Source organism: Bombyx mori, chromosome 18 (assembly GCF_030269925.1).
Source record: "Bombyx mori chromosome 18, ASM3026992v2".
In the NCBI taxonomy this organism is placed as follows: Eukaryota; Metazoa; Arthropoda; class Insecta; order Lepidoptera; family Bombycidae; genus Bombyx; species Bombyx mori.
Genome location: NC_085124.1, coordinates 2433680 through 2446927, shown reverse-complemented (window position 1 = coordinate 2446927; position 13248 = coordinate 2433680). Strand labels below are relative to the sequence as shown.

General features: G+C 33.5%; 1 protein-coding gene across 12 annotated transcripts in view; it reads left to right on the top strand.

Annotated features, from left to right (window-relative positions):
- LOC101742454 (kinesin light chain) overlaps positions 1–13248 on the top strand; it is a 73639-nt gene that overhangs the window by 21513 nt on the left and 38878 nt on the right. For 4 of the 12 annotated variants that reach the window (XM_038017439.2, XM_004928078.5, XM_012692131.3 and 1 more), the window contains exons 1-2: positions 639–769; positions 4683–4812. The exons of 3 other annotated variants lie outside the window; for them this stretch is intronic. In XM_038017439.2, coding sequence (XP_037873367.1) covers positions 4784–4812 — 29 coding nt within the window. In that variant the 5' untranslated portion in view covers positions 639–769; positions 4683–4783. Of the gene's footprint in view, positions 1–638; positions 787–4558; positions 4813–13248 lie in introns of those variants that run through there. 5 more of the 12 variants (XM_062673562.1, XM_062673557.1, XM_062673559.1 and 2 more) reach the window with 4 other exon arrangements.

Below are 13248 nucleotides of genomic sequence, written 5' to 3'. Positions count from 1 at the left end.
TTTTATTTTAAATTTGGGAATTCAAAAGGACGCATTGCTGATCGGTTCGACAGTGAGCTCATTGCATCGTTATCTATGCAATAAATTATACAATATTTATATAATAAAAATACAGTAGACAAAATAATACTTAGTTTCATAAGAATTATCGTTTACGCACAGAAATGGTTAACTACAACATTTAAGAAGCAACATAGAGCGGAAATGGAACAAATTTAATGTTGGTGAGATATCAAGTGAGCGCGTATTGATGAGTAACATCGCCCTGACTATTTCAAGGCTCCTGTCAAAATGGGTCACAATTGGGTACAACATTCCCGTTTTGATTTAAGTGCGCTGCGGTAACCACTAAACATCAAGTAGGCCGTAAGCTCGTTCTTCCATTTTCGTGGTATAAAATTATAGATAAAGAGAAATTAAACTCCAATTCATGAATAGAATGACTAGATTGAATGCAAAAAATAGATGGTGAGAATTATCTACCTCTTAGATTATGTTCGAATTTTTAGGTAATATAAATAGATAACAGTTGAAATATTCATAAAATCAGCTTGTCGCGCTGTCTTCTATCGACTCGATAATACTAATCGCATAGCGTCGGGCTGCGTGCGCCACACTAGCCCAGTCGATTTAGTTTAGTACGCAACGGACGCTCACGAGGGGCGGGCGTGTCCTATATCTACCGCATACCGGCACACAATTAAATTACAAATAAAAATAAAAAAAACGTTTACGCGTCCAAAAAGAAACCGTCCGCAGTTTTTCTAATGTAAATCGATTAGCCAAGTGAGAACGTTACCGCTTTTTCTTGACGACCTTTTGTTTTTAATTTGTTCAATGTTCTAGTCCAGGAATTCAATGCGATTTCAGATATTTCTTCGTTACGATGGATATATAGTGCATAACGCGATTTATACGCTGTTTCGATTGGTTAAAATGTTGCGACCCTAAATATTGCGTGCAAGTGAACGAGGTTTTTTTGTATAATGTATTGATTGTGTACTATAAAAACGTGTAGAGTGTGCCTGTTTGTAAAAAAATTTGTGTACACAACAGAAAATATTTTCAGTATAATGATTTTTAATAGGTCTATAAAGTTGTTATCGTTATGTTAATTAGATTTCGCTGTTTAAAATTCCCATCAAGGTCTTTCTTCTTTTTCACCGATGGTTTCAATTTTAGTCTTGGAGCATTATGTTACTTTCTAACAATCGCCATTGTATACACTGTATCTGAATTCTATCCGTCTATCCATCTTAATTTGTATGTCATCAACTGTCAAATAATAGGACACAATATCATTTCGGTTATTAAGCCAGTTATCACTGTACAACATTTTAATCATGATAACTACGAATTTTGTTATTATCCAATTACATTTTATATCTTGAAACGAATTTGATGCGGTTTCAATTAGAAATAGTATTATTTTTTATTTTCGAATTTCGCTATGCAAAAAGAGTCACATGTACTGATGTAGGATTATAACAGGTGAACAAAAAGTATTGTTCCATCTCAATGATTCTTCTCATCGGAAGCTATTTTGAACGAATCGGTTTATTAAAAATTCCGATATTTTGAACGGCTCCCTTCCTTAAAGGACATTGAACTAAAGCTGACCTTTTTTAAAAAGGTGGGCAGTATTTAGCTTGAGGGTCGGTCCCTAAAACAATTTGACGATAAAGCACTGACCACATATTTTTAATAAAAATGCTTTTGTTTGCGTAGTTCTCGTGGATTGGTATCAAGAAAAAATAATATCCTTCCGTGGGCTTATTTTCCAGACTTTGGACACAACATAAATATTTTCACTGCAGAAAAATAAGTTTCAATATGAAAAATCCTTTTCAAAGGCACTATTCGATAGATTATTAATGTATAATGCCTTTAAAAATGACCATTCCTAATCTGGTATCTGCTAATGTACATATTTGTTCACTAAGTCCTTAGTAACATTTAGAGGCCACGTCTAACCTTCAAAACTATCTTTAATTTGATATTATAATATTTTTCTATTTATATATTTTTAGTTATATAATTAAATTAATAAGGACATAAAACGGAAAATCTTAAGCAGATTTTCTAAAGTGCAACAACAATAAAGATAATGGTTTAAACAGAAGTATAAAGAAAATAACTGTGTTGCTATTTGATTTGCAACGGCTATTTGTGATTAAGCAATGTTGGAAACGTTTTAAATGATTTCGCACACACAATAGCACAACGGCTGACCTATATCGTATCAACGAAACTACTTTAGCTGTCGTTGGATGCTATTTGAGTACGTTTTTGAGTACTGTTCAATGATTGTGATATTGTGTTATAACAGATCGATTGATGTCTGTTCTCGTTTCTTCAGCTGATATTTTTATGACTGCTCTGTAGTTGGAGCTTGGTTTTTTTTTTAAATATTGGTAATTTGGAAGGATGCCGATTTTATTACTACGCTGTACTTAGTGTTTGGTTTTTTTTTTAACTCTTTGATGTTGGTTGGTCATTTGGAGTAATGTCTATTTTACGGTTAAGTCCAAGAGAAATACCCTCAACTCTTCGTACTTCTTACAACATTTATTTAGTTTGTGCTTCTGAAACAGTGCTCCTTCAGAACTCTTTTCATTCCCTATTCACACATTCTTCATCTTTAAAATAATACGTGAAGCAAAAACTTTGTACTTCTTTTTACGAAAATTGCGCGGACGGAGGAGTATGAAATTTCCCGCACTTATAGAGAATATAGAGAAGGAGTGCAGAATGCAAATTTTTGTTTTAATTCTTCATAATAAATACATTAAATCAATAGAAAAAACATTACACACACTGCCATGTATTTGACACACACTCTTTTGTTTATTGTTAAAGTCTATGGTCAAATTGAGAATAGATTAATAATGTTGTCTTCAATATTATTTGTCTATAGTGTATCCTTGGGGAAATCTGTGATTATAGAAGTCTTTGATAATAGAATCGTAATGGTGTACAAACTTCTAATTTCCATTAAATATAGTCTAGAATTTAGTATAGGATTTCGACTACCGTGGGACCACTAGTAATGTTTAAACTGTCCAATTTTTTAGAGTAGCCAATTTAAAGTGGTTGGCGATTGAGACAAAAGCAATAAAATTATAGTTGCATGGGTATTTGCGTCCTAGACTCTGGTTGTTGCCCCGCTACGTAAATCAGTGTCATTGCTCCAGGGACCAGAGTCGTTTCAAGGTCGTCTATTTATGTTTTCTTAATAAAACCTCATTGTTGGAATATCGATTCTTATAAGTTGCGTAAAAGCATATAATCGAATGCTCTCTTCGATTGGTATTCCCATGACAAATCTAAATTTACACTTAAGCTATTGGAGCTATTTTGTACTACGGTCCAGACGTTGCGGCGTCGTTGTCTGCTCTAGAATAACCGTTTATCATTTTATGTTTCTCTGTTACGATTTAAAAGTTATAAATGTTGTTTTACTTGAATACAACTACACTTCCGTAATTAAATCGAAATCCAATTTCCTGCATCATATTTGAGAGCCAGTTGCACCGTTCTTAGACATTTGCTTGTGATTCAGTATCGAACTAGTCAAGCGCCGTTTGGAAATTAATAATTTCTTAACAGATTAAAGGAGCGTTTTGCGCTTTTGAACATAACAGTCGATCTTACCATTCTATCATGAGATATGTTAATATATGTGTTAATAGCATTTAAGATAAGCCCTGCTTAGTGGGTATAAAGGCTTGTTTCTCAATCAAATCGTTCCAATAATGGCAACGGGCCACGTTTGGTTTTCTTAAAAAGTAAAGCAAAACGTGCGGCTACCGTGTTATATACCGTATTTAATTTATTTTCTACTTATTTATTTGGAAAACCAACAGTACAAAACAAATAGGAGTATAATAAATAAATAAAAAAACTAAATCAATAAGCAAACAAGTTTTCACCATCAAAATCACATATAAGTAAAAAGTGAAGTAAGAGAAAAAAGAGAAATTCAGAAATTTAAGTTTACACAAACAAACCAAAAGCAACACATTACGCACATATGTACAACAAATTACACTTTAAATCTTAATAAAATAGCATTTCTATATGCTTGCTACGGGTGACAAACAAAACATGTCAGCATTAGAGGACAGTATCATACAACCTACAAGATCTACGGACAAGAGTTGGAAGCATACATATTTAGTTCGTAATGTAATGAAGAATAAATAAAAGTAGTATGTGTATATGATACACCCTATATTATCTTAGATTCCTAGATCCTTAGCATTCTTAGGATCTAGACCGGTAAAATAAAAATAAACAAACAAACAAAAAAACTATTTGATGAGATCAACGACACAGCGCACCGACGCCGGGATAGTTGCGTAGGATTGATCTATTTTGAACACTTGTCGATGTCGTCTCTGTCTAACGTATGACACCAACATATATCCGTCTCTGTCTTGTCATTTATTGTGCAACAATTGTCATGTATATATTTATTTTATTGTCGTTACACGTGCCAAAAACACACGTGTCTTATAACATTAAATAAAATAAAATAAATGTTAAAATTGTTTAGATACAATAACATCTCCACTAAGCTTGTGTTCATAATTGCTCCAAGAGGTCGTCAAGAAATGTGTAAATGCGTTTTAGATTTAATAGCTAACCAATAATTAATTTTCTATAACATTATTTTATAGTGGAACAGTATTATTAGTGAATATTTTTGTATTATATTTTAAGTGTAGTGTTTTTAGTGTTAAAGTGAAATGGATTATTCTTGCTAATTAAGATTCTCATAATGTCGAAAACTTTGAACGCCTACAGAATGTAAGTATGTCGTTTATATTTACTAGTGTATTATTGCTAGGTTGCATTCCCATAGCCATCCGCCTTAAAAGAATAATAAACTTGAATAGTATTTGACTAAAGGATATACTTATATTTTTTTCGAAAAAATTATCGTGTATCACTCTTGCCCTTCTCCCAGTCACCTGGGGTCGGCGCAACATGTTTTCTCCTTCCATACTCCTCTATCATATACCATATCTTCGCTCACTCCCCTTTTACACATATCGTCTTTCACGCAATCTATTCATTTCTTCTTAGGATTACTTCTACCTCTATGATGTATCACTATTTTACAATTATTCAGGTATTCATTGTTGTAATGAATTGATAAAAAAGGGGACCATTTTTGTCACAGTTAGAAGTGAGTTTAGAACTAAAAAAAAGTTGTAAATATGATCGAAATCTGTCAATTTGTTGCTGCTCGAAGGAACAAGACACGAACCCAAGCTACAACTCGCCGGATGCTCTCATTAAGTCGCGATTCCGTTCCGGTGGTAGGTTTTGCGAAGCACTGCTCCTACTAGAGCTAGTTTTAGCAAATTCTCTCAGGTTGAGCCAGTGAGCTCACCTACCCGTCCGGGCGTAGCTGGAATAGCCCCTTAGGCTACCACCTAATAGGTAGGGAAAAAAAATAACAATACCTGAGATAAGAGTTGAGATTAAAATGAAATTAGATCACTAAAAATACAAGTCGATCTGAATCACTTCGTTTTGGGTAACAATAAAGCATGTGTGCCTCACGTGTGAGGTGTCGGAACTTCACGCATAAATAAAAACACTAGGGGATCTTGTTTTAAGTCCTAATACGTAAACAAACTAAATTTTGTTCACGAGCGGTCAAGTAGGCTGTGCCAATATGCTTTTAAATCGCTCGCTTGTCTTTTGTCAGCAATTAGATACTGATTTTGTCCAGTAACAATATTCAGTATCCGTATTTGTTATGTTATCTTGAAATTAACCCCTGTTAGTAACATCTATAATATAAATCCGTAGATTGAATTCCATGTTACGACTTCACCGTTACCTTCTTTTTTGTTTAAAAGAAAATGTGTGGACAGCTGTATTTCAACTGTTGCCTATGTATACATGAGGAAAAACCTGCTTAGGTTTATTGCTGCTACTTTTTATTTTATCAATGCATACTATTTGTGTTGTGTAAAAGTATATAATATACATATTGTTCGTGTTTGTTATATCCAAACGAAAACTAATTTAAATTATACAGGATGTCAACGGAAAATAATGTACATTAAGGTACTGAACTCAAGATAAATACTTAGTTTTATCCTTTTAACAAGTTCATGTGACGTGAACACGCAATGTAACGTAAAGGTTGACGCCCGCATTCCTTCGATACGGTAGATTCCTCGCGTGATTAAATTCTGTTTGTTTTACATTGCTTGTTATGTAAAAACATTGTTTTGAATTATTCATGACTAAACGAAATTCCAACCGCAGTAGATGAAAGCGACGAAAGAATCGTCAAACGACTTTAATTATGAGTCATCGTACATCCAATATCCATAATAAGTAGATTAACGTACAATTATCATTGTGATCAATTAGGGCGGAAACGTGATATCGGAAACGACGTTAAACTCTGAACTGTCGCCGAACATTTTATAGCCTGTTTAATGGCGAGTAAAGTAGATTAATTCAGCTATATTATATAGCACTCTGTAAGGTTTCCGCGGGTCGTAGACGTGGGTAAACAATTTTACGGTTTAATCATCGTGTTTATTTAACTTTACTTGCTATTTACGATGCGGCGATGTTTCGCGATCACGAATGAAAAAACTTCTATAAAAAATAAAGGGTTATCCTTTTTTATTTATTTATCACTAGCTGACCCGGCAGACTTCGTAGTGCCTCAATCGATAAATAAAAGACACGTCAAGGGGACACATCAAGGAAAAACAAAATTGTTTGTTTTTATATAATTCCGAGCTTTTTTATATTTTCTCACCTTTTAAACCTTCCCTGGACTTCCCCGAATAATTGAAGACCAAAATTAGCCAAATCGGTCCAGCCGTTCTCGAGTTTCAGCGAGACTAAGGAACAGCAATTCATTTTTATATATTAAACTTTTGATAGGTACCCTCACCTTGCCTATTTTTGCTATGAAGCAATAATGCGTTTCGGTTTGAAGTTTTGGGCAGTCTTTGTTCTGTAAAAACTGAGATTTAGAACTCCCATATAAAGATGGGTAGTGTGGTATTTACGCTGTTGATGTCTATGGGCTCAGATAACGTCTTAACATCGGGAAAACGGTGAGTTAGTCCACCCACCTGAGCAATTAAAAAGTAAATCAATTAAAGCCCAACTTAGCAATTAAAGGTTAAAAAATAAATGCTTCTTAAAAGTTCATAGCTACATTGAGAATATCTCCCTCGGTTATTGACACAATTAAAAGTGACCGATAACATGATAACTTATTTTCAATGATACCAACGAAAAATTATATAAGCAAAACTATATGTATCTATCTTTTTTTAATAGTGTTTGTCCTTCTTAGACGAAACTTCCCGTACGCAAATTGACAGGTGAGTAGTGCCTGACAATAATTACTGACATGATGACAATAAACAAAATTAAGAGGAGTAGAGGTCCCGCAGTAGTTGAAATTCGACTATAATTAATTGAAATTGTAAGTTTGTACACTATTATGGTTGTATTTTATACTTCTATAATCACAAATTTCGCCAAGGCTACACTATTAAAAAATATTAATAAAGATAACCAATATTTAATCTATTCTCAATTTGACCACAGACGTCAAGAACAAAAGTTTGACAATAAAAAGTATGCATGCATGTGTGCGTCAAATACATGGTATGTAGTGTGTGTAATGTTTTTTTTATTGATTTAATGTATCTTTTATGCATTATTTAAAAAAAATATTAGCATTGTGCACTTGTTCTCTATATTCTCTATAAGTGTGGAAAATTTCATACTCCTTCGTCTGCGCAATTTTCGTAAAAAGGGATACAAAGTTTTTGCTTCACGTTTTAATATATAGATAAAAACATCTTTGCTGCACGCATTGTATGTTCATATTAGAATGCGGTGACCACTAATTGTTTTCGCTTTAGGTTACGGGTTCTCGCAGAATAATAATTAATTACAACAAATAGTTTTGATTTATGTTTTGGTTAAGAAAACAATAATTGTTCTCGATTGCTTTTTCTGAGCTCGTAAGAGATTTTTCAATCGATGATAAAAAAACAACAAAGCTAGATATGTATATATATTTTTGCGGTTAATAAGCCCAAAAGAAATGGTTTTTATCTTATAACTTATAAGGTCTTATATCTTACTACCGGACCCGGCAAACGTCCTGTGAATGCATACACAAAAATTCATTCAAGTCGATCCAGCCTTTTAGTTGCAGTATAGATAAATAACCTAGGTACCGAGAAGCGCCATCTGCCGGGCTGATTTATAAATCTAATCCAAACTCATATAAAAATCATTCAAATCGGTCCAGCCGTTTAGGAGGAGTTCAGTGACATACACCCGTACAGTGAATTTGTACAAAGATAAGGTTGTATGTAAAAACTTGAATGAAAATTTAAGCTACCGTTATTGGTCAGCACGCCGCCGCCGTCGCGTCTAGACTCATCGATTGGTCTGACTTCGTCCTTTCCCGTCCACACGATTATAATTGCATTAGCCTTTTGTTTCCTGAGTCATTGGTTCGTTTTATTTGATGTATTTACGATGTTCATATACCAGGGGCTTCCGAGTAATGTACGATCGTATTGCGTTAATGTTCCAGTTCATTAAAGGAACGAATATAGCTTAAATTACCTTCAATCATCAGAGGTTGGTCTTTCAGAGTTAGGTATGAATAAAAACTGCAAATTTCTGTGAAAATAAAAACTGGTCATTATTATTAGGACTTTGAATAAGTTCTGGCTGATTCTTTTTCAAAATAAATCTTAATTTAAATTATAAGGAACAAAAATATTTTATTCAAAGTATAATCCCATCGCTAGCTTTCTCTTTCTTTTTTTTTCTTCCTTCTGTAACTTTCTCCCATCTTTCTGGCGATATATGGATTCCGCGACGGAAAAACGATGTGTCTTTTAGAGACTATCCAAAAATCGATCCATTTCTTAGCTTCTTCATACGAATGTAAGTGTTGGTCATTTAGGCCATGTGCCATCGAACGGAATAGGTGAAAATCAGAAGGGGCTATGTCAGGTGAATACAGCGAATGGGGTAGAACTTCCCATTTAAGCGTTTCCTGGTAGGTTTTCACAGGTTTTGCAACATGAGGCCAAGCGTTGTCATGTAGGGAAATAGTTTCGCCGTAATTGTGCAATAATTAAATTCGCCATAACTTTGAATTTACCATACAAACCATAAAGGCAAGTCAGAAAATCTAAATTAGGAAGGAAGCAAATATGTACATCCACAAATAGTCATTGTACATGCACTCAAAGCATTAAAAAACATCGCCTGAACACGTACAATGATATTATAGGGAGATAGGTTCTTGGCTCATGTCCAAGTAAACGGGCGTGGTCAAACCATACACAAAAGGTGAGACTATGCAACCCCCACCTCACCCTATACGACTCTTTTAAACCTTTTTATTATACCTAGACAGTTTTTACGACGTCTAACTTGTTACAATATTTCCAACTGTATGTAGGATGGACATAATTTCTATTCCTATTAATGAATGACATCCATGTTGTCGAAATCATTCAAATATACATAAATAAGTATGACCCAAAAACTATTGGTCAGATCTGAAAAAAAAAAAGGAACAACATGAGAAGCATCAGTTTTTAAAAGGTATCAAATCATAAAAATCGATTCACTTAGAAAAAAGTTTTAAAAATAATCGAATTGGTAACCTCCTTTTTTGAAGTCTATTAAAAAACCTGGTTAAGTATCCTAGTCTACCATACGAATTCGATAAAATTATTGTTTTTCCGGAAGTTATGTTCCTTATGTTACTGATGTTTATTACCTGCTATGACTACCGTTAACTACTAGTGCTATAGAAAAAATCAGCATTAATACTCTCGTAATTTTGAAAATTATTGAAAATGATTATACGATCAATCGGAAGAAGAGTATGGACAAGAATACCGAAGCCAGGGCTCCTTTACTTGCAACTTATATATTTCGGGGAAAAAAAACCAGTACGATGCCTCACCAATAGTATTGTTCAATGGCTTCTTAACGCAGCTTCAGATGTGTTCCCGTTACATATTTCGGAGCTATTGCATACGCCCTGATCAAGGGTAGACTAAGTAGAATACAATATCTCCATAAAGTATGTTAAAAATATTGTACTAATAAAAAAATTTACAAATATAGAAAATGAAATGATCCATTTAAATGGTACATAAATCATTTTACACAAATTCCAAAATCGATGCCTCCAATGAACACTACTCTAACTCAAAATTTTGAAATTTTCGTTTTTCACGCAAATCGCTTCACTATTTCAAAAGTATTACAATTAATCGTTATTGATGGGGTTCGAAGCAAGAGTAAATCAGCTAGTTACACAAAAAAAACCATAAATATATCTGCAATAATAAAGATTTTATTAACTTTTTTCGTTTAAACGCTCCTCCTGTAAATCTACGAATTTGGAGTTAGCGTAGTGTTCATTGGAGGCATCGAAATTGTTTATTTATTCTGTTAAGTATTTAAACAAGATGTCCAATATCGGAAATATTTGATCAATGAGCGATGAAACAACACGCCTAACGTTTTATTCTACGACATTTTTCGGTAATCTCTTTATGTATGTACTTTTGTGACTAAATCTATAAGTACTATGAGTAGTGTTTGACATGTTATCTATAGAAAGGATTCGTTCACTATCGTAGTATGCTGAGGCCAAATCTTTTCCGACGGAGCGATTCAAAACTTTGTCATCTCTAAGACTTTTCTTGGTTTTGCTATAATTCTTAGTTTAGAGATTTAAATGATGAACTCATTTGATGCCCACGGTGACAACACGGCTGGAAAATCAATTCGGATCACGTTGGAAAATTGGCTTGATATTTCCCACGATTCGCTTTTCCTTTCCCTCTGTTAACATTCATGATATATATCCATATTTTCGAAGGTCCAGCTCGTCAATTAAAACTGATACTTTTGGGTATCATCATCAACTCTTTTTATTTATATTCGACTTTGCTCCAAAATCAATTTCTCAACTTTGAACGTTTCTTCCGTGGCGAATGTTGAAGGCCATTCAGAATAAAGGACCAAGCATAGGTACATCTCCACCTACCTCATTAAAATTGATCAACCCAGTAAGGAACCGCAGAGTGGTGTAATGAATTTTCCCCTAGTGCCTGCGGAATAAAATTTCCCCTCGTGAAGTTTTACAAGATACGTACATATTTTATGAACCTTGCTTTTCCTCTACATTTCTGTATTCTTCATAAGAATTGCTTGAGATAATTCACAATCTGAGAAAAAAATAAATCATGTATTGTGTGGTATTTTAAATTGAACTAGAGGTCCCGCAGTAGTCGAAATTCGACTATAATTAATTGGAATTTAATTGAAATTGGAATAAGTTTGTACACTATTATGATTGTATTTTATACTTCTATAATCACAAATTTCGCCAAGACTACACTATAAAAATATTAACAAAGACAAAAAATATTTAATCTCAATCTGACAACAGACGTCAAGAACAAAAGTTTGACAGTAAATAGTAATAATGCATGTGTGTGTGCGTCAAATACATGGTATTTAGTGTGTGTAATGTTTTCTTTATTGATTTAATATATCTTTTATGCATTATTTTAAAAAAATATTAGCTTTGTGCACTTCTTCTCTATATTCTCTATAAGTGTGGAAAATTTCATACTCCTCCGACCGCGCAATTTTTGTAAAAGGGGATACAAAGTTATTGCTTCAAGTATTAATATATAGATACTCAGTAGATGCCAAAAGAATTTCGTTATGCTGAACAATTAATGACATTTTTAATCACTTGATAAATTGCATAATCATTACCAAACTAGGAGCTACGCTCAAAATAGGCTATCTTTGTTTACTGTTTGTGTTGCGTGCGTTGTTTGGAGTTTTGAAATAATGATAAAATTTATTCAGTTTTCTCAATAATTTCTTAATCAGAAGATATTTAAAAAGCTATTTATGACTTGAGTTAGGACACTAATCATACCAACACTTACTGGTACCTATTACTACCATAGCAGGTACATAACAGTATACGACATGTATTACTCAAAATAAACAAAATATAACAATAATATAACATAACACACTTATCACATTTTATTATTATTCTCATTATCCTCTCGCAGGTCTGCTGGAAGAGATTTCTCAAAGAAATAAGCAGTGCCTTTGTACATAATTTTCCTATTACTCTGTACTGTGTCTTGTTTTCTGTGTGTACATAAATAAAAAAATAATAAAAAAAAACAAAAGAATAGTATAATAATTGTAGATTAATTGGTAAGAAAAAGTCATGAAGTCAAAATCTGCAAAAGCAATAAGACGATACGTGCATTTTTAATGCAAAAGTTCAAAATGGGTCATTTGACTAGTGGTGTGTTTAGTGCTAATAATACACATATAATATCTACGTTTTAAGAGCATCTCCACACGTCAACGCTTTTCGATTGAATCACAAATTTAGGCATTGTCTCAAAATCACTCTTACAATATGTAAAGCACATATTGAAGAGATAAAACTGGGTTATTGTAGTTCATTTCATAGATCCCCGTCTACGAATATTCCTAATTTCCAACACGTGCCGGGATGAAAGAGGGTTCTCGCCCTTGGTTGTCATGGAAACGAGAATTTTATGCTCCCCACGTCCGTCGTGCGTCCCGGGAGGGTGAGACTTTGTCAAGGCTATGCTCCTAGCGTCTAGAAATGAAATGAGTATTTCAGTTGGATACTACATTAATATCAATTAGGTACTGTACAATACATAACTGAATGTAACTAACACATTATTTTGGAAATATGTTTACAGTAAAACATAAATTAACATTGACATGTATAGAGCAATTGATAACTGCAACTCTAATTAGATAATAATAATAATAGAAAATTAAAAACAAAAGAAAGACAACAAGGACAGTAATACCCGAGTACTCAGACCAAGGCTGAGGCTGAGGTTCAACAACAACTTTTTATAATTTTGTTCCTGAATATTGGAAGGGAATCGCCAAATGTGTCAAGGTTTTCAGCTTTTCTGACTAGATTATTATAAAGGTTAGCTAGACGAGGAATAGTAGTAGTAGCCTCATTTTTTTAAATAACCTCGCCTCAATATGAACCTATCGTGAATCAACCATGCGTCGTGTGAATAGATTTATCGTTACAACGTAAAGTTGTTTCTTTTGCTAATTAGTAATAAAAATACTCGTAACTACAGTGTACCAGTGTGA